At 30.8% G+C, this 27,892-nt stretch overlaps 1 protein-coding gene across 1 annotated transcript; it reads left to right on the plus strand.

Annotated features, from left to right (window-relative positions):
- The first annotated feature begins 8 nt into the window (after nt 1-8).
- On the plus strand, nt 9-27,892 carry cn (Kynurenine 3-monooxygenase cn). Its single transcript, XM_076404560.1, has 9 exons — nt 9-210; nt 269-338; nt 2,598-2,788; nt 11,485-11,533; nt 14,037-14,118; nt 14,195-14,400; nt 16,781-17,071; nt 24,450-24,763; nt 27,694-27,892. The coding sequence occupies exons 1-9, from the start codon at nt 127-129 to the stop codon at nt 27,841-27,843; spliced, it is 1,437 nt and encodes a 478-aa protein (XP_076260675.1). The 5' UTR covers nt 9-126; the 3' UTR covers nt 27,844-27,892.

Here is a 27,892-nt window from a genome sequence, read left to right on the forward strand (position 1 = left end):
TACTGAACTAAGTAAAGTCAGGTTTCATTCCTAGGTAAACTGATATCTAACCACACAGGTACAGAGAAACCTTACTTTTATTTTCAGTCTCTGTAACGTTATGCTGTTAACTACACTATAAAAAAAATGGAAATGAACCATAGTCGCAAAACTATTAAAGAAAATAAAGAAACTTCCAAAGGAACCGCAGTTGTAATCGGAGGCGGACTGGTAAGAGAATCCATTGTAAAATAGTAATATTGATGTCATTTAGAATTGATTGAATTAGGTGGGTGCTTTGTGTGTATGCATACTGGCTAGCAGAGGATATACAGTAACTATGTATGAGAAAAGATCCGGTAAGTATTTATTCACCAGAAATATCTACTATATCTATTTCTAACTGGCATGTAGAAAATCGCTTCATCAACTTAAGGTAACCAATTAGTCTTATTCTAAAGCATATTTTAACGTCTATATATGTCCAATAATCACATCGGATGATGTTGTCACTTGGCATATTTACCTGATTAGCGAGTACATTGGGATGCACTGACACTCTTTCGAAGTAGTTCACACAAACACGTTGAATTACAATCATTATTGTTCTAGAGGAATACCGCGTTGTACTACTTCATTTGATATATAGTACGGATCGACAATTGCACGCATCACTTTATTTTGAAAGCGTTGTATCATGGATATATTAGACTTGCTAGCAGTTCCCCATAGTAGGGGATGTTCCATAAAACCAATATAAATAATGAATAACGAATAGTTGTTAATCCACATGCCACTTTTTCTAAAAATAATTTTAATGCCGCCATGATATCTGCTGATGAAGGAAAAATAATATTAACGTTTAGGTGCCTGCATGATTTCTTACCATTCACTCTTCTTCGGTACTTCAAAACTGCGTTTCAAAACCAACATTATATCAATACAAACAAGTCAATGGATGAAACACAACTGCCCATTCGAGCTGCAATGGTACATCGTTCGCAACTCTTGCAACATGTGACCGAGCATTGTCATGGAAGAAGATGATTTTGCCTCTATTACTGTTAGTTGTATTTTTTACAACACTATGCCAATCAATTTGTTCAACTGAGGTCGGTAGACAACGGTAGTAACAGCTTGGGTCAATTTTAGCAACTCGTAACATACTACAGCTTGCTGATCCTACTATACACTGAGCAGAACTTAATGGCCATAAATATTTCATTTTGGCAGCTATTATGCTATTAATTAACAAGTTGTTCTTTATAAAATATAGACATAACTAAAGCGTAAAAAATGTTTACACTGAGGTTTCTTAGGTTATAATTTTTTTTCACTAATATTGTATGTTATTATTGAAGTTATTATTTATATGATAATTACTGTTCTTGGCACAATCCAATATTTATATATAATATGTCCTAAAAGGCTAATAATTTCCGTTTTTTCTTAATTTAGTATCCGGTTCTGCATTCTTCTTCTTCAGGTGAAGTTTCCAGCGTAGCTTTGGGTTCAATGTCATTTCAATAGTTTGCTGTATATGACACTTGGATAGTATATACTAAAACTACATATTTATTTATACATATAGAGATATGTTTATTTCTTTTATTCTTTTTACTGGTGTTATTTTTTACTGGAGCTTGCAAATTAGCTGCAAATTATTTGTGATTTTTTTTTCATATAGCTACTATTACAGTATCGCCATTAATCAAATGAATCTTATGATTCGAAGACAAATAGGTGCCTACCTCAAGCTGGAGTAAATGAAGAGCCGGATTAGATCAAAACATCAAACAAATTCCAAAGTGTTCATCAGTTTTAGTATGACATGCAAGAGGACTTATTACAGAATATAATACACTAAGGTTACTATTATATAGGGTGCTTTAAGATGCACCAGATATACAATATTGACTTCTTGTCATGAATATTCGATTTGGTCGTTGAAGTTGATGTATGATCAGATTTTCACCATTTTCTTACTTTCTGACTCTCTGGAAAGTAATCGTAGTAATATTTCTCACTAGCCATCATTATTCGATTTGAAAATTCTTTCGGTACTAATTTGTGACTTCCAATGTTTTAGCAAACTCCTCTTGAGTGTGGCATAAATCTTAATAATGCCAACAACAGCCTATTCTAATCTAATGGTTTCTCTTCGCGTTCTTCTACACTAGAGGCAAAGTTTTGATTTGGACGCCAAAGGTATTTCAGTATTTCCTATATGTCTAGCAGCGTTCATGAGCTGAACTTTTCTTAGGCTTTAGAAATACATGTAAAATATACTGAGAAAATAGTTAATATTCATAATTTTTCACATGGCTCAGAAAATTTTGTGACAATTAGAGAGTGGAAAAGATTAGTTATTAAAAAAGCCGCCAAATTTAACTCCCTCTAACGTTTCATTGCATTCTGTATATAAAAAACTTTGTTCAAATATCTGAACATATTCAAATTAACTCAATAAACATTGGGACAAACGTAGGAAAATTCAAAGAGAGTATATTGAACATTGATAACATGTAATGGGTTTCGAATCAAAAAATTGTTTTCCTCTTATCAATAGTACGTTCAATTTTAATATCTCTGTATTAACCTGAATTTTGCTTTAATAGACTTGAGAAAATCGGCTTTCACGAGAGGCAGATCTATTAATTTGGCTTTGTCTCATCGAGGAAGAAAGGCCTTGAAATTGATCGGTTTGGAAACTGAGGTTCTGGAAGGTGCAATACCAATGAAAGGCCGATTGTTGCATTCTAAACGTGGAAACACGGCAGCTGTTCTATATGATCCAGTAAACAAACAGGTAGGTCTATTATATTTTGATTATTATACACAGTCACTGATGTGTTTTGCCAGTTTAGTTTGAGAAGTAAAGACATGAATACCTTATTTAAATTCCAACGTTCAGCTCTATTTATTTAATTTAAAACTATAAAACATGAAGGAAATATTAATGGAAAATACGAAATGAAGTGTATCAATAGAAATTCAAATCACCATGAATATACTATTTATCAAGGTTTCAATTAAATCCCCTGAAATTTGGGTTAAGACTCTATAGAACGAAAAAGTATTATTTGGGCAATCCTCGAACCCTTTGCAGCTTATATGTACGGATAGGTTGCTATAGTTTTCGCATCTACATCCTATGAATTAACAATGAGGCCTTAAAACATTGTAATTCTATATGTTCAACTCTATACTACACGTAATTACTTAATACTGTTAATACTTGATAAAAATAACGTATAAACAAAATCTCTTATATCTCTTATATTACTCTCTTGTATTATTATATAATTGGATGCTTGCATCTATTTTGATCATATATATGTCATCAGTGTGTATCGAACCTATCACGCAGCGTTCAAGAAGAATTACGAGGGTCACTATTTATATTTCGGGAATTGGCAACACTGTTGTCATGTGAGTCCATCTGACGGTTCCATCGTAAAGTTTCACATTTTTGACGATATACGTAATAGAAAATTTTGGAACGCTATTTGTTTACTTTATATTTAGTTGAACGTTTCGTCTCCGCAAAAAATGGAACTGAATCAAGGACATTTTCGTGCGATGATTTTTATATAGATATAGATATAGATAAATTTTCGACATAGATTATGACAAAAGTGCATCGACAAACTAATATATTAATACTCTAATTCGCATTCATTCGCTGCTTAACTATTTGTTTTTTTTTCCTATTCCCGAAATATAAATAGTGACCCTCATAATAAGTTTCACAGACTAGAGAGCATTCAGATTGAGACACACATCAAATGTTCACAATAAATATCTTTTTAAAATTCAAAATCTTCAAAATATATGTAGCAGCTTTACATTAAATTATCTTAAATTACAACAAATATTTTCACGTCAGCTATTTTTCAATAAATTTCCTTATTTTAATGGAATTTGTAAGTATTGTGTTATTTTAACCAACAATATTAGTGCACCCATATTATTATTAATTACGTATTTATATATAATCTGTCACACATTATAAATAATGTTTATATTAATTTATAAAATCTGCAAGAAATATATGTAAAATATACTATAGATCATCGATAAATTTACGGAAATGAAACGGGAAATTCAGGAAATTGAACAACTTTTCAAAGGATTTATAGCTGAAAAACTGGTTTAATTTTTCTCTTTTTCCATTTTCATTATATTAATTTATATATATAAATACATAGTTTTTCACAATGGCAAAGGCAACTATAGTTGTTAGAGCTATAGATGTTAATCCTGCACAGGGTATTCTTCTGACTTTCTATAGATGCACACAACATTTCCATATCATCGCTAATAATGCTTATGCTGGTCATTTATCGGCCGATAGACTATATGCACAGAATATACTTTCTAACTGAGTGATGTACACAAATTATGTATGTAATTGGAACATTAATAATAAGAAATATTTGTATGTATTTTAGATCTAAACAAGATTGTTTATACATGATAATCAAAAATAAATAAGACTATAAATTTTTTTTATTTTACGATATAAATTTATTGTGTCATAAAAATAATTATATTTGTAAATATAACTTTTCTGTTAACAGCTATATTTGTTTATATTCTTAAAAATCTAAGGATCAGCCACATAGAAAATTACTGCTTTCATAAATATATTTCTTGCAAATTTTCCAAGCATTTACATGTGATTTAGTAGGGTAAATGTGTGTTTTCAAATATATTCACTTGTTCTATAGTCGTGTGCCTATTATGAAGGCCAAATTAATGTTATATATATATATATATATATATATATATATATATATATATATATATATATATATATATATATAATTAATAATTAATATAATAATCATTCTTTTCTAATATTTCTAAAATACTTTTGAGATTATCGATAGTAAACTTATAGGGGCCCATAGGAGATTATATCCTCTGTTTTTTCCTCCTGCTATGCGCATCATTTGATCGACAATAGCGATTTTTCTGAATAAATAGCTTTTTAAGTCGAACAATAGATAGACAAATAATTTTAATTATTGTTTTACTTGATATTATTTGAATGAGTTTATTTGAACCAGACTATTCTAAAAACGTAAAATTTCTTTTTACCAACACAATAAAAACCTATTCGGTTTTTTCAAGAAATAAAAACTTGTTTATTAACTCAAATGTCAGCAAAACTTATTAAAACAAAGTTATTGTCACTTATTTATTACCAATTAAAAATATATAACATTATAAAACTTCGCGAAATTAATTAATTATTTCTAAAACTAGCACTAGTTTTCAATTCTCAGAATGTATATCAAAATTTTACAGAAAATACGCTATATTTTATATTTGGTCTGCTTTTGTTGTGTAAAAAAAGCAAAGAATATTCCCCTTTATTCAAAATAGAATTCACTCGTTTAACTTATCTATTGTACGATAGCTTTATCTCTATTCGATTTATGAACGAGATTTTTTTTATAAAAAAGTATTGGATTTTATTGATTTACATGAAATATAGTTCAGAAGCATTTGTCTTCGTTTCCATTCCAATAAAATAAACCCGATGGTTTATATAATACAATGTGATTAATAGCGGACTTCAAAACACTTTGAAACATAAATTAATTTAAATGGCGCCTTAAAAAAATACTTAATATGTTTTGATACATTTTTGCTTCTTTTCGTCAACATTTAAATTCCAATTTAAAAAAAAACCATATCTTTGAAGGTCCAAGATTTTCAAACGTTATATAAATGCTATTTGTCCAATCCTTTTGGTATTAAACACAAGGTGTAATAATTAATTTTTCATACAATTTTAAATCAAAACTGTGATGAAAGATTAGTTCAATGGCTTCAAGTTTTGCTTATGCAAATTTGACAATCGGAAAGAGTAACCATGGAAAAAGGCAATAAATGTGCCAATACTGAAAAAATGAGATAATAAAAATTAAGGAATAAGTCTCATATCATTTTTTGGCAAAGCACACCAATGAAAATTTTACGAATATCAAAGAACTCCCGAAGAATCTACCGAAAGCGCAAGCAGGTTTAGAATTTAGATCGAATCGCTGATGAGTAGACGATATTCTCATGACCAAACATTTTATGAAATAACCTATTAGAATTGTCATTTTTATTAATTTTCTTTCTGGCTTCGACTGTACACTATGATATACACTGACTTTTACTTTTAACAGCTTTGGTAATTCAACGTATATCCTAAAAAATTTTTGACTTCTCCAGATTTCTTATTCATTAACAAAATTATTTGTCAAATTCATTTGAACTCAGAGCAGGTATTTTTCAATTACTCGGAAAATATTTAAAAAGTGTTATATAACAAACGCTTTAACCGATCCGATTGTTGCTGATGCTAGCCCTATGATGACAGTTGTTAGCTGTTAGTTCGCATTACAGATCTATAGGTTTTAGAAATAATGAAGAAAAGACTAAAACCCTTGAAACAGGTTTATCGCCTGCTATTCTAAATGTAAGCAGCGTCCAGTTAGCAGCGGATGTTAACGGAAGTTCAAGTACAAGAGATCTTTTTTATTATTAATCTCTTAGCACTTTAACAATCAGCCCGTGGGCAATAAGTATAATTTTATATATTTTTATTAAATTATACAATATAACTATACTGACATATAGAAGATCTCTTCAGTAAGTAATCTGCTGTACAAACATATAATATAAATATTATTCTAAAGTCTATCCTGACTTATTCTAACTTATTTTAGAGGCTATTATATCTCCTTCTATGTGTCTATTAATCAACTCCTATTGTAGTTTACGTTTGAGCCGAGTCACTTCACTGTCATTGCGCATATTTAACTGTATGGCGACGCACTTTCATCATGACGTCTTTCAGAGTACTTTGCACTAACACTTATATATAGCTACGGGGTTTAAGGGGATATCGCGCTGAATTAGTTTACTGGAGACGTAACACGGGTTATCGACGACGACTCGCAACACTTTATTATGAAACATCTGAAGAATAGCTATGTTAGATTTGCTAGTAGTACCACCAGAGTTAATACCATTTACGACAAAACCTTGTTATCTAAGGTTAATTTATATTTGCGCCCCAATCAACCTATAAAACTGGTTTAGTTTAAACCCAAGCTGTTTGTGTTTTGTCACTATATATTTTTTCCACATTAAACATCGATCAAAGTATATTCCCATATATATAACATTGTCTACTTGCAGGAGTTCGTAATTCTTCATTTTTGTTGAGGGACTTCCACAAAAAGTGAACGTGACGTGGTAGATTTTGACTCATTTGCTTTGATACGCCATGTTTTCAACCATAATTCCAGTTTGTTTAGATGAAGTTGGAGGTTTCTTGTGGCTTATATTGAATGCTTGGGTGATGATATGTAGCAACAGTAGTCTTTCTTGGAGTAGGTAGGTCAGCTGTTGAAAATATATATAACAATGGATCAAGAACACTGCCCTGTGAAACACCTGAATATATTGGATGCAGATTAGTGTATTCGTCATCCTATTTTGTAAAATATAAGGTATGATTTCAGTAGTTGAAAGTGCGTCTGGGGTAAAAGCTTTTTCAATTTAACCTGCAATCCAGTATGTCACAACTTGTCGAAAGCTTGAGATATATCGAGAAATGCTGCGAGGAAATATTTTTATCATTTAAGTTTTTGTTAATTTGGTTAACTAATTTGGATGTTTGTTCTTTTGTTCCGTGTTTATTATGGAAGTCAAATTGATGGTCTGGAATAAAAATACAGAAGATCGATAATATACAAGAAGAAAGAATAGTGTTAAAATAATAAGCCGAATCCGCCAAGCTGCAGGAATTTTCGCTTCTCTAAGATATAACGTATCGAAAATAGGAAATACTGCAATCATTTCAAAATTCGGGCCTTTCTGATACTTATTTTACATATCCTTCCGCATGTTTCCCTAGATTGGATATTGTTACAGTCTCTGAAATGATACAGCGAGCTGCAAGCATATATCAAAAAACATAGAGAACATTCTAAAAAACGAAAGAATAAACATATCCGAGACCAGAGCGGTTATAGCTGATTATCAACAGTGGTGGAGATTTGATGAAGAATATTCGAAGTTCTGTGGGACCAGCACCAACGTCCTGATTGATAAGCCATCTACGGTGATAACAATTTTTCACTGAATAAGTAAAAGTAGTTCATCTAACATTTATGAGCACATATTGCTGCTGTGATATCCCATTAATTTAAAAAGAAAAGAGGAAGTAGGCATCTCTAATATGTTTAATCTAAAAGAAACAATCAAACCAAATATGACAAAAGTTGTTTTTTGAAAATAATTCTTAAAGCAATCCTGATCTGATTCAAACGAGTGCATATCAAACGTCCTATTTCATTGATTTCATATATATACATTGAATTGATCAATAGGAAATGGCTCTGTAAAAATATCTTAAAGCTTTATTAACTCCTATTTTATGACAAAATTGAATTATTTTATATATCGCTGTTATACGAAATATCCAATGTGATAAGACCTGATATTGTAAGTCACGTATATTGTATATGGTTTATATTGCGATAAATAAACAGGCAGGAAATGTCATTTTGATTGATGCACAAATGGCAAATGGTAGATTATTTATATTATCAAAAATAACGTAACGTCATACTTTTTGTTTATTACATCATTTTGTTGCCTTACAAGGATATAATTATTCCCTTACAATGATATAATCCCATCTAATTATATTTCATTTTGTTAGCTATCTTTTTTGCATTCATCATTAACATAACCTAAAAAACAGCTTCGAACGGAAATACTATACTTATTCCTAAATATTTAATAAAATACCTTCCGGTATTTTAAGAAAATAATAATCCTCTTGTTTTTTAAGAGAAGAATTTCGACACAAAAACATCTTTTTTCGTTTAGCTTGAATACAAGTAACATACTTGATGGGGGGTGGAATTGTAAATAATGTTTTATTCAGGAGACAGTATTATGGCCCTTCATATCCAAACAAAAATTGACCTTACATTTCAAATATTGTTCGAATGAATTTTGGTATATATTATAATCATTTAAAGCTTATGCTTTCATGTTAAATTTTCTTTAACACATCCTGTGTCTGATTAGTGTATATACGTATGTATTATATTAGATTATTTAAAAATATATAAATTATATTTACAACAGTAATATTATTTATTAGAACGTTATAAATAGATCTAATAATATACATACAACATTTTTCCTTAGTCTTAATTGAAATTTTAGATTACTAGAAGCTTTTACTCTCACTGTGACACGTATTATTTCTCTTTTAATTTTCTTTGTATATCTATTCTTTTGGTTAGTCTTTTGTTACTTATTACTTCAACATTGCCTTCAGAGTTGATATAAACAATCTTAACTCAACTGTCTCCTCAACATGAATAACCTAACCTTTTGACTTACCTCCTCCATATAACATATCTTCTGAACTCCCACATATTATCTACAAGAAATTTCGTTCTAGGGTACAGTAAACAACTCTTCGTCCTGGAGTTTCGATTATGAGAGATTTATATCAAAAACTGATGAGTAAGTATAACCTTATCCTTAACTTTTAATATCCCAAAATAGACCTAAATTCTGGTCATTTGATCATCCAAATACTATAAATATATTGCATGGATTTCCAGCCAGAATAAAATAAAGCTAACGAAATGCTTGACCAAGGATGCCGTCTCAAAATCACCAAAAACTTTATTATTTAATTTGCTTTCTAATGTGCATCAAAATATTGCTTATTAATAATTCAGATTTACGTTTAAGTACCCAATACGTTTTTATAAATTTGAGATCCAATTACACACGTTTTCCATCTTAAGCGCATCCTGCTTCTGCTTTGGTGCAATCAGATGTTTTAATCTGCGTCAAAAAATTGATTGTCATCCATTGGGCTATTATAGGACTGATGGGGAGAAAAACTGGGATAAACAAAATATTGCTTAAAAGCATAAGTTTTTATCAAGACATAATAACTATAAAAATAATTATAAAACAAATTGGCTCTATATAAAATTCTGTTAGATATTAAACGGACACTGATAGATAACAAATTCAAATTCGTTTAGTTATTTTATCATTCATCAACATCATTTAGCAACACATTTATAAAACCAAAACCGCTGTCAAAAATTTTGTATTGAAATAACAAAATGTAAAAAAACTTGGAATGATGTTTATTTAAGGGTTTCTCGTTCATAGTTTATTATTTTTAAAATTAAGATATAATAACTCGTAGAAATTTCATCGACTTATATTTATTTTATGTAGTACATTCTAGCAAACAAGCGGCCTTTTATACGATATATTTCCATATATAGCCCGCCCGATAAAAGAGCTAATGCACATTATAGATTATGTCGAATATAGACCAATTTCAGTTTTAAACCCATAGCGGCTTTTTCTTTCTCATTTTATACTAGTAAAAATGAGATAGAAAGCTATTTAATTTACTACATGTAACCGAAACAGTCTATAACATTCGATTTGGATTGGTATTGATGGACCATGTTGCCAAATATCTGTAAAATTCTGCAAAGCATAGCAATAATAATTAAACAAAAAATCAGATTTCATGCGGCAAGATTGTAATGTGCTGACACCATTTATTTTGATTTCGTGTAAATTCGGTAGCGTTTTAACGTTGTATATTTTTATACTATAAAACTTTTAAACAATAGCTATTTTCTATTTTCACAAAATATTTTAAACACAGGCCTTTGATTTGTAGTGTTTTATACTAATTTATATATTGGTAATATGATCAAATATGATCAATATCAAATTTGATTTAAAAAATGCCCAAAAAAATGTTAAAATTTGAATGTATTTGAGATAGAAACAAGTTTAGTATACCTCTTTCTAATTTATTTCTTTTATGTATCAGTAGGAAAATTTTACAAAAGAAGCATAATAAATTTAAAATGCTGTTCTATACTAAGAATTTTAAGAAAATTAAGTCATGTATAAACTAGCTTCTTCAGATGTATATAAACTTTTTATTACATATAACCTTTTTACAAAAATTTAATATAAAATTAAGAAGTATAAAAATGTCTGTAACTTCCTCAAAACTACTTGGCATATGAAAACTTTTACATGTTTATAATTTGGCTCGGCATAAAAAAGCATAAGATGTAATTAAATTGATATCTAATACAACTTAAATTGATTAAACATTCTGAGATGCGTAAGCAATTTTCCAAAAAAAACACCTGTTTAATAAATCTCTAACACTAGCGAGAAATTCTGAAGTTTAGCTACTGACAAAGTTTTTAACTGGTAATTAGTTCCTTTCGAAAGTTTTAAAACAGAAAAACTTAATATAATTCAACAGATTTCAGGTTGGAATTGGAAACTGCTGCTAACAGTTCAGCTGGAATTTTTTAGTTCGTTGTTAATTATTTTTTAAACATAAAAAACTGTCTTGTTTATATCGCATTTAATATTGATAACGTTTCTTCTTTGTTCTCTTTTTAGAATATCTACTCTGTGGGACGAAATTATTTAAATCAGGTTCTCTTAGATGGTAAGTATAATCATACAGAACAGGTCAATTGAAAAGTCCCCGGCCTACCACAGTAAAACACATTTTTTTGGCAAAATTAGTTTTTTTTATTCAAGATTATTCCCCTCAAGGGTGATACACTGATTATAGCGACCATCCAACTTTTTGATACCATTTTTGTATTACGATTTGTCCTTTGTTTCAAAATAGGAGGCCTATTCTAGTTTCGGCGATCACATCTTCATTCGACGAAAATTTCTTCCCAGCGAGCATTCTTTTGAGATCTGAAAACAGAAAATAGTCGCTGGGAACCAGATCTGGAGAATACAATTCATTGTGCATTGTCTCGGTGAAGCAGTAATTCCTTTTTCTTCAAATACAGCCGCTTTTCGGCGATTTCGTCCATCAAACGGTCCAATAACGCTATATAATAGTCCTTCCTGCTGTTGATGGTCCTTCCTTTTTCAAGGTAGTCAATGAAAATGTTTCCATACCCATCCCAAAATACCGACGCCATAACCTGCCACCCGACTGTTGCGTTTTCGTGCGTTTTGGAGCGGGTTCATCGTGTGCAGTCCACTCGGATGACTGTCGATTGGACTTCGGAGTGAAATGATGGAGCCATGTTTGATCCGTTATTACATATTGACCTAAAAATTCGAGTTTATTACGCTTGATCATCTTCAAACACTGCTCCGAATCATTAATCAAAAGTGAGCTTGCGCGACAAACACTTTGCACAGAGCTTTCTCATTCGCAAATATTGGTGAATGATATGACCTACACGTTCATTTGGTAACTTTAGAGTGTCTGCTATGTCATTCAGTTTCAATTTACGGTCATTCAAAATCATTTTGTGGATTTTTTTAATATTCTCATCGGTAACAACTTCTTTTGGGCGTCCACTGCGTTCACCGTCTTCGGTGCTTCATTTCCAACCAATCCTTGATGGTTCATTTTCCTGGGGAAGTGTCCGGAAACTTGGAATCAAGCCTAGTTTTTTCTTCAACTGTATTTTTCAAAAAGCAATATGTTATCAACACGCGAAATTCCTTTTTATCCATTTTTTTCACAATAACAAAAGTTGCTTCACTCAAAATGCTATAATTCACAAACTAATGATCCGCTCAGCTGTAAAACTTATACACGCATCTTTTGAGTATTAAGGCTAACTAAATAACATATGAATTTAATTCTAGTAGGCCATCTATGTGTCAGGTCGGGGACTTTTCAATTAACCTGTATGTATTATGTATAATCAAAATCGTAGCTTCAAATTATACGTATAACTTGTTTTTGTTATTGTAATATTATAGATTAGTTATTTTGATGTATACATTATTTTCACGATCAAACTTCTTTAATCAACTAGTATCGAGTTGATAATCAAATGAATATTTCAACATCTGGTGCAAAGTTTTCGTGTGCCCCACTTTCTTTAAAATTCATCCAAATTTATCTCCAGTATCTTCCATGCTTGGTTTAGAATAAAAACATCTCGGAATGCACCAATCCCATTTTTCCCAATATTTCAATGTATGAACTTTTCAAAACTAGGTAAATGTTATGCAAAGTAGTTAAATACCAAATGCACTAATATTCTTTTTCGATACATTTTATGAAGGGATAATATTAAAAGACGCAAAAATTGTGACACAAACAATACAAATGGAAGTTGAAATCTTTGAAACGAACTTCAATGTATAGCTAATAGTGATGATAATGAATGGAGCTAAATTATACGTATTAAAGAACGTTTTGTTAAAATTAATCCAGTGCTCTTCAAAAAGATATTCACTATTTTTATACACCCTAAAAAGGTCAGTCAGCCGAATTCATAGATTTCTAGACTTTCTTGACTTTGCCAAACCTCCCAATTTTCTTTCTGAACAGAGATGCTTCAATAGCGGCAGTAGCTATTGAATAGCTGTATTCATTTCAAGGATCCAAAATACTTTAATTAGAAAGGTGTAGGTTACTTTGAATTTTCTGACGTATGTATCACTTTCGCGATATTAATTTGGATATTAATGAGAAGAACGAAGATATATTTCTATAAAACAATAACATTCATGGCACGTAATATTATTGTGAAAAAAATCTTGAAATTTTCCGCGGCCATAAAATTTAATTGGCTATAAAACGACGTTATAAAAGTACAATTTTTGCTCATTCATACAATTGAAATAATGCGTCTTATAGATCCTTAATCAAATATTTTACCATAACTGTAAGTAGAGGTTAAATATGATTAATTTAACGATAATATGCACAATGTCATCTTGAATAATATGATGTTATAATAATAAAATAAGTGCTAATTTTATAGCTAATTATATTTTTACAACCGAAATATATTTTTAAAGATCATTTTTACGATATAACTTCTAGGGATTTTGATTAACATTAATACCGAATTTATATACAATCAAAAACTACTGCCTGTAAATCTAAATAAACTTTAGTCGTAATTTTTGCAATATCTCTAAAATATTATTTTACAACTATTTGAGTACTTTTTCAGCTGCCGAAAAATACGAAGGCACCACATTGCTGTTTAGTCATAAACTGCAAAGTGTTAATTTAATGGAAAACACTATTACATTATGGAAGTAGGTGTTTAAACATAATTACCTGTTAACGTCTCTTTAATTTATATTAATAATTTTTTAGTGAGAAAACCAACGATATTACAACAAATATTACAGTTACTGCGGATTTAATAATTGGAGCTGATGGAGCTTTCTCATGTATGAGGAATTACATGCAAAAACAGTTGTTGTTTAGCTATTCACAAAAATACATTGAACATGGCTACTTAGAACTTTCCATTCCGACAGAAAGAGGGGATAAGATGGAAAAGAACCATCTTCATATATGGCCTAGAGGTATGGAAACAATTTTAATTTCCTTTTATTAGGTTTGATTTAGCCAGAAGGCTCACTTCCTCTAACAGGGGCATTGGCTTATCCTAGATGCTAAAAATATTAAAATATTATAATATTCATTTATTATATTGGGCCTACAACGTACTTTTAAACGATTTTTTTTTCATTTGATGCTTTGTTGAGAAAAATCGGTTAAACATATTTTTCCCATCTTTCACATAATTTTCAGATTCAATCTCAAAAGGACGCTGTATCATTTGAGGCTATTCATATATATTAACGTATTTTTTGGTATCTTCATAGGAAGTGAAAGTAGTGAAATAGAAGAAATCTGGAGAAAAATGGGTGGGGTGTTCTTCCAATTTTAGTCGTAAATGTATGTTTTATCCCGTTTTGCAACATATGGTCAAGCATTGTCATGCTGAATAACAAAGTTTTTGTATCTTTGCTCGTATTCCGGCTGTTTTCATTTTCATTTCATCAAGCATTAGTTGTAGTCAATAGCGATCCTCATTGATGATTTCATTGAGTAGTTCCTGCAAATACTCGTCTTATTTTTTTGCCTGCCTAGAATGCTCTTTGCCTTCGGTTTCCAAATCATCACTTGTAAAAGGTCGTTTACAAAGCATTCGAAGTGAGAAAGTAAAAGGTCATGTAAATGCGATTTACCCGATATACATTTTCGTTCACACTTCGACTAAATGGCACATATTCAAAAGTGAAGCTGGGTGGTAAAGCTTGAACATTAAGTTGGTTACAAATGTACCTAATGTGATTTAATACACAGTAAATCTATTTTTCTTTGTAACATAGAATCTATCATGATAATATCGGGTAAGCCTTTGTAAATGGTTATCTGATTTTAATAGCTTCGCATCTACTCATACATTTGTACTATCTGTTACTAAACAGGTGGATAAACCAAGAAACATCAGTAATAATCTTAAAACGTATAATATGATTATAAATCCATAGTCGGGACCATTGTCGCGTCTTAAATTAAGAATTCCTAAAACGATCTCGTAGCGAGATGTAACAAAAATATAATATAAAAATATAATAGATATATATTATATATATATTTTTTTAATTTTTGCTTATCTATTCTTCGTTTATCAGTTTTTTGTTGTTATTTTTAGTACTTAAGTCAAATTTTGTTCTATTTATATAGCTTAGTTTATTATGATTATATATTCGACAATTTCAATTGGATGAAGGTGAAACCTTTTACAGCAAGTCGATCTCAAATGCTCGAGGAGTCCAATAGTAATTCTTTCATCTTACTTCAAGTGAGCTGAAAAATTCTTTAGAATTATCAATATATTACAATATAATGTATTATATGTAAGAAAAAGACTTATATTTTCCTATAAAATTCTTAAGGAGTTGACTAACTATTTGATAGATTCCATACAACTTATATATATTTCTTAATAAATAATCAATAGTTATTCCAGAACTTCATCTAAAAGATATATTAGAGAAATATTTGAAAAATTGGCTATGCCAATTAAAGTATCGCCCAAATCAAATACTTGGTCCTGATCCAAAATAATTATCTTTATGTCACAGAGTGACCAAAACATAAGTAATTCTGGTCATTATAAAATTATTTTCAGTCCAAACTCTCAACCAGAATTTTTATTGTATGAAGATATTCGTCTCACGAATCTGAAGTTATGTACCAAGAGCTCTAGTTGCTTTTTTTTCCTGATAACACCTCCTCACATACAGTTAATTATTCTCGGTTTATTTATTTTAAAAAATCGGGTTTAATATTCTTGCAACTTCCCTATTTACTGGACTTAACTCTTAACGAAGAACTGGCTATTACTTTTCCTCAAACTTCGCTTTGGAGGCATCGAATTTGAATCGATTGATATGGTTCAAATCAATCAAACTGCGAGTACTAAATCTATTGAAGTAGTTTTAGAGATCTATTATTTCAAGGAATATATTATTACATATAAAAGTTTGACGACATTGAAAAAGGCAAAAAAACTATTAAATGGAAAAATTCAAATGTTATGTTATTTCAAAAGATTTAATCGTTTTGATATTTCTATTAAATGTTGATCTCATTACTCTGATTGGACATATAAGGCCTAGTGGTAATAAAAAGAGTAAGAAACATTTATTTATTTATTTACAAAGAGTAATAAATCATGCAGCAATCCTGCTGGTGTCAATTTTACAAGTAATGTTAAATTCCAAATCAAGAAAAATAATAATTTACGTTATATTTTAAACATTTAATAATATTTAAGCAGGATTAAATTCGGTTATAATTTAAATAAATAAAACCCTCATTTTGATAGCATAATCAAATATAGCTGACTAAAATCATAACAACAGAAAGAATTTAAACCTTCTTTTGTAGGTACATTCATGATGATTGCACTACCTAATCAAGATGGTTCATGGACAGTAACTCTTTTTATGCCTTTCGAAAAGTTTCGATCCCTAACTACTCAAGCTGAATTATTAACCTTTTTTTCTGATATATTTCCTGACAGCTTGGATCTCATAGGAAAAAAGGAATTAGTTGAAACCTATTTTTCAAACGAACCTTCGCCATTACTGTCAATAAAATGCAGTCAGTTTCATATGGGCGATAAGTTCTTAATTATTGGTGATGCAGCACATGCAATGGTGCCATTTTACGGACAAGGTAAGAGCCTGCTTAGCTTACTCTTAAATTAGTTTCCACAATACATATAGTCGATTCAAAGTTTTTTTAGTAATGCGTAATGGATATTTGGGTCGTCGAAACATTGCAATGTTGCCGCATCAACTCTGAGTTTTAGTTCAGTTTGGCCTTGACATACAAAAAAATTCTAATTTAATTAAAATAATTGAACAAAAATCAAATCTAATTTATTTTAGTACTATAGTACATCTAATACAAAATCGTAGGAAATATTATCGTAGGACTTAAAAGTACAATTAAACACACAGGTATAATAGTGTGTGGGTTAGATTTGAATTACATTGAACTACACTGAATTATTTTGTTTACATTGAACTGTTTTCCACGCCATCCATGAAGTAGAGCTCTAGGCGCGTTTTTATATGTAGTGGTATCACCCTTTAGACCTAATTAATCCAGCTAATCAAAAATTATACATCTGATAAATGTATTTTACTTTCCTTCGAGAGCATATTCACCTTTTTACGTTTAGTTCTTGTTTCCTTCGATGGTGCGTCAAGTCATCTAGGTGTACACCATTCTTCCTAAAATTAATCACTGAATTCTGTCTAATGCATTTACCATATCCACAAAACAGTTATTATTCATTCTTTCATATGTTCTAACTTAATGCTCATATTTAATTTTGAACAACTATAATCATATCTGTGCATACGCCCTACAATACCATTTTCTACACTTACATTCAATTAATTATGTGCATACTTTTAGTTGTTTCCACTTTCATCACTCTGTCTTAGGAATTTCCAGCTTTATCAGATATCCTGAAAGTTTCCTTCAGTTATTTTCACTTTCCGAGTCACTGTCGAATTCAGTCAGTTAAAACACCAAACTGTTAATTTCTAATCTGTATAAAATATGTTCACGATTCCCCCATTTATCAGTTACTTCCTCTGTATGTCTTATTGAGTTCATTCAAACCGAAAGTATTATGGTTGACAATGCTTATTTCCACATATCCAAACAGTTTTTAATGAAGTGTCCTTCTCAACCAGCAACATATCGGCAATTAATTATTAATAAATATAAAGACCAACTAAGGCTAATCTATTCTTTTTAAGGTAATGTCTGGAAGTGCCATTAAACCTCTATATCACCATCATCATCATCTTTACACCATTTAAACACTATGCCCTGTAAGAGTGTATGAAAGGATGTCTTACATCCCTCAAAGAGCTACATTTCCCTAATTCTTTTATATATACTTTCCAAAGAGACAAGTTTCTCCAAAATTATTTTATTAAATTATGTTTATATCGATAAAATAGTTTGTGTACTTACTGTTCTTATATATTTCGTATATTTGGTCTCCATTAAGATGGTTAAAATTCGTCACCCACTTTGTATGTAGACGGGTTTTCTTGAGTGAATCTAATGTATTATTCTTCATTTTGTAAGCGATGTTATTCACACTAATATTTAGATCGGCAGCAACCTACTAAAAAATATTTTCAATACAATTGTAGGGACTTATATTATTTAATATAATAGAATTTTCCGGCAAAAAGGGCCGCCATTATCTCGTTCCTTTTCGAAATAACTAATTTCGACTAAACTAATATATTGAATAATTTAGCGTACATCTGACAACCAGGCGGCGTCCAGCTGTCACACGTATGCAAAATTCTTGAAAGCAATAGTGATAAGAGGTTTTAAATTTACCTATAAGTTATTGTACCTGGAAAATTAACTGTAGTTTTTAGATATAATATAATATTAAAATAAATTATATTTGTGAACATTTTTGTTCAATTGTTTTATTTAGATTAAAATTTTCTTGTATGTCAAAGCCAAACTGAACTAAAACTCAGAGTTGATGCGGCAACATTGCAATGTTTCGACGTCACAAATATATATAAAAAATGTAAAAATATATATAAAATTAAGGAAAATTTACAAAAACTTAGATGGCATCAACAAAAACAAATATTAATAGTTTCTGGGTAATGGGGCAATTTTATGACTTAAAAGTATTTTTTTGGAGGTTTAGCAGGGTGAGATCTGCTACTAAAAAGTTACAAAATTGTCTGCATTTTGTTTGGTAATATTCTGTAGCAGTTCTAGATAATTTCAGTAACTCACAATATATGGTAATATATTGCCTGTGTGATATCTAGTGCATATCCATAATTATATCCCACAAATTCAAATAGACTTTGTAATTGATTGGTCAAGCAATCTAATTGTTCTTTAGTTAATTCAGCAGTATATTCCGACTATCAAATACAGTACTTTTATTTTGATTCAGATTTGTTAAAGATGAGTTTTTGTCTAACATGTTTCCAATTTAACTTGCAATCGAGATGGATACCGTATTTCGCTAATTCTATTTAAGGAATTAGACCACTTGTAAGTGTTTTAATTTAGTTTATATAATTTAGTCCTAACACAAAAAATGTCACGGACAGATTCCGAGTTGTTAAGCTATATTTTGCAGTCTCCAATCCATTTGTGAATCTTATTGAAAGATGTTAAGTCATTATCCATGTTTCACCATGTATCAAATATCGTTTCAACCACAGTAAAGAAGTCGTTTTTGCATAATTGTGTAACTCGTAATGAAAAGTGGATATGGTAAAATAATCAAAAACGAAATCTAAATCCTTAGCTAGAATACCAGCAAAATCGGCACTAAAGATGACTTTATATGGGCCTTTCTTTGAAATTTATATGTGTTGCATTACGAGCTCCTCATTAAAAAGGAACATTGCCTACAAAAAAATCATTAAACCACAATCATTCAACAATATGAGATATCATTTTTTCATGGCCCACAGCACAGTTCAGATGTAGTACCTTTTCAGCATATTACATTCATGCATGCATCCGATATAAATGCTTCACAGTTGACAATTTTCAAAATATAATTGCAACAGCATTATCAGAGCAAAGGCACAAGATATAATATATTTTCAGATAAAAGAAATATAATAACGATTGCCTCGACTGTTAGCGTTTAAATAGTTTACATTTTCTAATTGGTAGGCATCTATTAATTTTAAAAATGATAAACAGTGAAAACTATACTTTGTTTAATTTAACCATAATTATCTGTCATTGCATAATTATCTGGCACAAAGGAGACAATATTGTATGCAAACAATAGAACGATAATATCATATATCTTTCATATCGTATATATTTAGCTTCAATTGCGGAAACCATACGTTACATTTGAAACCAATATGGTATAAAAATAAGCATCATTTTATAATATTTAAACAGTTTACATTCAAAAATTATAAACACTTGAAGCCTATTGTATCATTTTGTATGATATATAATGTGATATAGATATATAACAAAGCTTTAAAGCACTGTTCATTGCGGATCAACTTTCTTTCATCATCCATCATCAACATTTGAATCGTTTTTTATAGTATTTAAATTAAATAGCTTCTTTGTAGTACTCGTTATCTAACTGGTACTTCTCGAAAATACAACAGATGGGGTAGACCTTCCTTCCAATTTTGCAGTATATGACTGAACATCACATTGCGAAACAATTTGTAATTTTTTTGATTCAAAAATTTGCTAAAGGCTTAGGTGCGCAGTGGTCCAGGTGACAGGAAGGCTGCTACTGTTGCTATAGTCACGAGTTCGAATCCTGCATGGGGCATGGTCGCATTTATGTTTGTGATTGTGATTATCTAAAAGGCAAAAAATGCAAATCCGATAAGGAAAGTAATTCAATTTACTCAAGTAACCAAGCTAGGTAAGACCAGATGGAATCATCTCTAAGTTCATTAAGAATAGCTCCAGTTCAGATAAAGCCTGGTTGGCAAAATGGAGACTTCTGTTTTCTTGGCGCAGTCCATAGAATTTCGGGGCGATCATATTCCAGATATGTATTAAATTAATTCAATTAAACGAAACTAAATTATTGAAGGCATTGAAGGCTGAAATACCCCTAGCCTATTCTAAGGGAGAAGCCTTCAGGCTTTGAAAAACACCCAGTGGTAGTCCGTTAATCTCCACCATATGTTCAAGCTGTAAAGCTATCAAATGCGGATTCAAGTTGCTGTGAATTAACATAATCTAGGATCTCAAAAACCCTCAAATTTCAAAAGCACATACAAAGTTTTCACAAATTGTTTTAATCTAAAATAATAAGATATGTGTAATGTTATTGCTGAACTGATGTGACGAAAAATCGGAAGTCGTTCAGTGCAAAAGCCATTCAGTTTTCTTTTAAAGCACTAACCATATGATATGATAAGTCGTAGAAATATTGCGGGCAACTGCTTTTAAGGCTTTAGAGCGTTCAGCTAACACGACGAGGTTACAGGTCCTATTCCCGGCGCAGGCAGCAACTTTTTGTTATTGTTCTAATTAGAAATCACCTAGATTAGGCAACGGACCCCGAGGTCTGAAGGATTTCTTATTTTCAATCACTGTTTCCTTAGTCCTATTTTTCCTCATACGGGCGTAACGTGTGATGTGTTAAATAAGGTTTCTGTTTATTTTTATTTAGTTTTAGTTTAATATATATATATATATATATATATATATAGAAAACGTTTTTTGGTGTTAAAAATCTAAGATTGATTATGTTTTACTTCTTAATGAGTTCCTTATTTATTTTTTGAAGTCGGTTCAATTTTTTTGTTAAAATTATTTTATTTATAATTCGTATAAAAGTCAGTTTATTCTCAAAATTACAAATTGTAATTATGTAACGATAAAACGTCTACTTAAACTACACTAAACGTTCATCCATTCTCAATAAAAATGATAAAATAAAATACCAAATAGTATGCGAAGAGATGAGCAGGATATTTTTAACTATAGCAGCTGTATATAACGCAGGCCCGTTGATAATATGCGATATGTTACTTTTTTTTCAAAACATATTGGAATTCTTTTGAATCGCATAAAATATCGTTTCTCGTTGGTCGGTGGATTTTCGCGAGCAAATAAAACGATTTTTCAATGTTCTTGCTGACACATGGACAGGTATCGATAAACAAAATTAGATTGTTTACTCGTAAACTTTACTACCACACTATGAGGATTTTTTAAAATATTATAAAGGCGCATTCTCCACATATTTTAAAATATATTAAAATTATTAAATATTTATAATTAATAAATCGCGTCAGTATTAAAACGGCTATCAGATGTTTAAAAAATAGAAATTACAAAATTAGAGATGACGCATTCATTTCAAATTTTAACTTGGAAACATATCGATATATTGTAGGTAGATAAAATAACATGAACACCATTCAATATAGTTCATCTTGTTCATCTTGTCCAGACTACATAAAACTACCGCGACAAAAGTGATAGCGGAATTCTTCATTCACTTTTGTAATACTATTTAGACAAAAACTATACGGTGGGTCTCCACAAAGCTTACGGTCATAGAAGGGCTGAGACCGTGAAACCTTTCATAAAAGAAGCCAACGTTAAGCTGCGAAAGAAGTGGTGCAACGAACATACAACCTAGACCAGTGATGATTCTCTTTATGCAGTTTAAGAGTGTGGGAGTCTCTGTTATGATTTAGACGACAATGTCTCGGGATGATACTCGGCTGGCCGAATATCTCGACATTCTCATCCATGAAGTACTTAGCATCACTAGCATATTGCAGCCAAGCTGTCATATACAACCAAACAATCAAATACTGCCAAAATATTCAGCCTTTATTTGCGGAACATCAGAATATCATTAAAAATATTTCCTGGTCAGCACAACTGCCAGACCTCAACATAATTGAGCTACACATTAGCTTTAAATCAGAAAATGTGAAGTAGATTTCCATCTCCAACAATGAGGCAATTGGCTTGGGAGACGCTTTGGTACAAAAATTGGACAACATTCCATTGTATATTATTCGCATACTCTTGCTAACTATTTTAAAAGCAAGTATTGGCTCGACATGTTTTTTTTATTATTTAATTAATGTATTGTTACTAGTCGTTTCCGTCTAACCTACAATTTGTCTTTATGATAACTTAAATCTAGGTATATAACTAGGAGGACCCATCGGCCCTATCTCAATATCTGGCGAAATAATGTTTATACATGTCACTGCTGAATTTTTTAATATATCCACCTAACTACACAACACTACAGAAGATCACATGGTTTGATTCTTTTGAGTCTGCGTCCTGTTCTAGTGGTATCTAATAGTTGCAATATTTCAATATTCGTATGAGAATGGAGTCTTTCCTCATGCCCCCTTGCAACTGTCTTTATTTCTTGGCTGACAGTGGGTATCTGAAAGTCTCGATGTAGGTAATCAGTCCTATAGTATTTGGGTGCACCCACAATACCTCTCAAAACTTTGTTCTGAAAAATATGTATTTGATTTATGTTACTCTTTGCAGATCAACCCCATAATTGAACTCCGTATGTCCATATAGGTTTTAGTATTTACTTATATAATAGCAATTTATTATGCACTGTTAATTGTGATTTTCTTCCAATTAGTCAGTAGATTTTCCTATATTTCAATTCCAGTTCTTTTCTTTTCTTCTTTATATCTTCCTTCCGGCAAAGTTTTGAATCAAGATTCATTCCAAGATATTTAGCGTTGTTGCTATATGGAATGATAGTGTTATTTAATGTTATTGGTGCTTGTATGGTCTGTTTATAGGTGAACTGTACATGTACAGATTTACTTTCATTAATTCTTATTTTCCAAGCTTGTGTCCAATTATTTACATTGTCACTTGCCTGTTGTAATTTTCGTGAGGCTTCTTTACTATTGTCTTCGACAGCTATAATCGCAGTATCATGAGCAAATGTAGCGATCGTAATATTTCCCAGTTGTTGTAAATCACAAGTGTAGAGTAGATAAAACATTGGACCCAGTACACTTCCTTGTGGTACACCTACTTTAGCTTCTTTTATTGTACAATAAGCTCCTTCTTGTTTGACTCTGAACATTCTGGTTGTAATGTATGATTTTAATAGTTCGGTGTGTTCTTTTGGTAGTATTTTCTGTAGTTTATGAACAAGGCCTTCATGCCAAACATCTGTTATTCTATGGACCTGGTCAATCGTTGAGTGCTTGTTAATAAACCCAAACTGTTGTATTGGTATTAGGTTTTTCATATCTATGATCGGTTTTATTCTTTTCAACAGGAGTTTTTCAAAAATCTTAAATATTACTGGCAGCAATGATATAGGATCTTGGCTCTTATTTCGTTTAGTGACTTAACATGTTATTAACAATTAAATATTGTGTATATGTCAAGTGTTCATATTATTTTGTCCAACTATATATACAACAATTACAATGCCATTTTACCTTGAAATTGAAAACTGTGAAAACGTAACTTTATATTAATGCAAAGTTTATTTAAATTTATTTTTAATAATTTCCAGGAATGAATGCGGGATTTGAAGATTGTGCATATTTAAATAAAATATTAGACCAGACGAAGGACAATATTAAAGACGCTATTGAAATTTTTACAAAAACCAGAAAAGACGATGCGCACGTTATTTGTGATTTGGCCTTATATAACTATACAGAAATGTGCGATCTTGTCACAACTCGTACATTCAAAATCAGAAAATGTATAGATAATATACTGTTGAAGTTAATGCCTGATACCTGGATGCCCTTATATCATTCTGTCAGTTTTAGTCACATGAGATACCGCGACTGCATTGAAAACAGGCATTGGCAGGATTGGGTTAGTTTTTATTTAATTGTACATGTTAATTAATATAAAGGATTTTTAATTATATAATTGTACATGTTTATTAATATAAAGGATTTTTTAGTAACATTGGGTCGATGTTAATATATAACGAATAGTAAAAACAGAATAAAATTATGTTTTTTTAGGAACCAAGTATGTTATTAACAAGTCAATTGAAAAAACTCCGGCCTACCATAGTAAACCACATTTTTTGGCAAAATTAGTTTTTTTTTCATCAACATAATTCCCTTCAAGGGTGATACAGTGATTATAGTGATCCCCCAACTTTCGATACCATTTTTTAGTATGATTTGTCCCTTGCTTTAAAATAGGATTCAGTTTCGGCGATCACCTCTTCATTCGACGAAAATTTCTTCCCAGCGAGCATTATTTTGAGACCTGAGAACAGGAAATAGTCGCTGGAGGATAGATCTAGAGAATACGGTGGATAAGGAAGCAATTCGAAGCCCAATTCATAGATTTTTTCCATCGTTTTCATTGACTTGTGACACGGTGCATTGTCTTGGTGAAACAGCATTTGCTTTTTATTCAAACGCGGCCGTTTTTCGGCGATTTCGTCCTACAAATGGTCCAATAACGCTACGTAACAGTCGCTGTTGATGGTCCTTCCTTTTTCAAGGTAGTCAATGGAAATTATTCCATACACATCCCAAAATACAGACGCCATAACCTTGCTAGGGTTTTCCTACGCGTTCATCGTGTGCAGTCCACTCGGATGACTGTCGATTGGACTTCAGAGTGAAATGATAGTGCCATGTTTCATCCATTGTCATATATTGATGAAAAAACTCGGGTTTATTACTCTTGATCATCAACTCGTCGTTGTTTTTGGTCAAAATTAAGCTCACGCGGCACCCACTTTACACAGAACTTTCTCATACCTAAATATTCGTGAATGATTTGATGTACACGTTCAGTTGATATCTTTAGAATGTCTGCTATTTCATTCAATTTCAATTTACGGTCATACAAAATCATTTTGTGGATTTTATTAATGTTTTCACCTGTAACAACCTCTCTTGGGCAGCCACTGCGTTCACCGTCTTCGGTGCTCATTTCACCATGTCTAAACTTAGCATACCAATCCTTGATGGTTGATATTCCTGGAGCAGTGTCCGGAAACTCGGCATCAAGCCAAGTTTTTGCTTGATCTGTATTTGTTTCCCTTCAAAAAGCAATATTTAATCAACACGCGAAATTCCTTTTTATCAATTTTTTCGTAATAATAGAAGTTGCTACACTCAATATGCTATAATTCACAAACTAATGATCCGACAGCTGTCAAATTTATATACGCATCTTGTGAGGGTTAGGGCTAACTAAAAAATATATGGATTTAATTATAGTAGCGCCATCTATGTGTCAGGTCTTTTCAATTGACCTGTTATGTATAGAAAACAGCACCGCTCAAATGTTCTCAATATATTCTCACTGTGACACGGATTTAACTAATCCAGTATTTGACCCTAGCACGTAGATGAATGAGCAAATCACAAAATCTTACGAGAAAAACCTACTTCTCCCGAAAACCCACCAAACAACTTTTTATGGATGCGTCACAACCTGGTGAACCTCGTATGAGTTGGCATCGTTTCATTAAGCATAGTTTTAATTAGCGTTGGGAACTATCGACTGAAAACAGTCGAAACAATCGACAGTCAAAAAACTAACGACTGAAAATAGTAATTACTATTTTCAGTCAAATGCACGGTTTGACTGATTTTTTTAAATTGGTGATGTCAGACGAAGATGTACGAATATTTTACGAATCCTGTATAAATCGTGAGAGAGAAAAGGACGGAGATAAATGCTTGGGGCAGTTAATATTATATGTGCTTATATTTTTCAACGGTAGTATAAGCGAGACTGAGATGTACATTCCTTCGCATACTATCTTTAAAAAATAAAAGAAAAAAAATTAATGAATACTATTAATATAATTTAATTTTAGACGAATTAGAATTACTTTTATATTTGAATGTTCTGTAAATATGTAAAAAGGAATGAATTTTTTCTGTAGAATGGAATAATACCGCTCAAACGTTTTATCGTATTTTAATGTGTTAATTGCTATTTTTAAATAATATACTATAATAAATTTAGACAATACAATAGAACTTAAACAAAACCTAAAAACTAAAGATGTACAATAACCATAAATACAATATAAAAATTAAACATATACCTAATCATAGAAAAAGTAATCCATGACATAATTAAAAATGATCTGAATGAAATAATGTAAATACTTTATTTATTATTGAACGGAAATAATTTTTAACAAAAATCGAGAGAGTAATCGAAATATTACATATTATTGCCATAAAAACAATCAAAATAATTTACTATTTATCATTCCCAATTTTAATCTTTTTACCCTATTACATTAACAATCCTGAAACATGTCGTTCCAAAATGCTACTATGTTAATATACAATATATTGTAATTTACAAGCAAACTATCAAAAAAATCATAAAAGTACATATATTACATATAAATCTATGTAAGCATAAATTGGGTACATTTTTTTCAAGGTTGCGGGTAGGACGACAGAGCCAGAAGGTTAAAAATCAGTCGAATGAAACAAAGAACCAAAAATAGTAACTAAAAGTATACGACTGAAACAGTCACTGGTAAAAAGTAATAAAATCATTCGAACCAAAAATAGCGACTGAAGCAGTCGATAGTTAAAAGTCGTCAATTACTAAACAGTCGATAATCCTTTTCAGTCGATAGTTCCCAACATAAGTTTAATTTTTATTTGGCGTTATTTGTTCATTCATGTAACTTACCACTGTGAGTGTATAATACCGCTGTAAGACTCGCACTTATTAAAAATCCTATATCAATTAAAACTATACTTGTGTGTTTCCTTTTTATGTTATGCTTTAATTTTCAGATTTTGAAGAATGTGAAATTTGCCTGCTTTATTTTACTATTCATGATTCTGATTGCAATAATTTGGGAATATCTGTCGGATGCCATATTTGAACAAAATATTTCGTACGAATCCACTGTAATAAAACAGTGTTCACTACGCAATCAATAACAGTTTAAAATAAAAACTGTTCTTTAAGTTCACGTAATTACTAACCTAA

This window comes from Rhynchophorus ferrugineus, unplaced genomic scaffold (assembly GCF_030347505.1).
Source record: "Rhynchophorus ferrugineus isolate W39M unplaced genomic scaffold, kcgeb_rfMv2 rfM4, whole genome shotgun sequence".
Lineage (NCBI taxonomy): Eukaryota > Metazoa > Arthropoda > Insecta > Coleoptera > Curculionidae > Rhynchophorus > Rhynchophorus ferrugineus.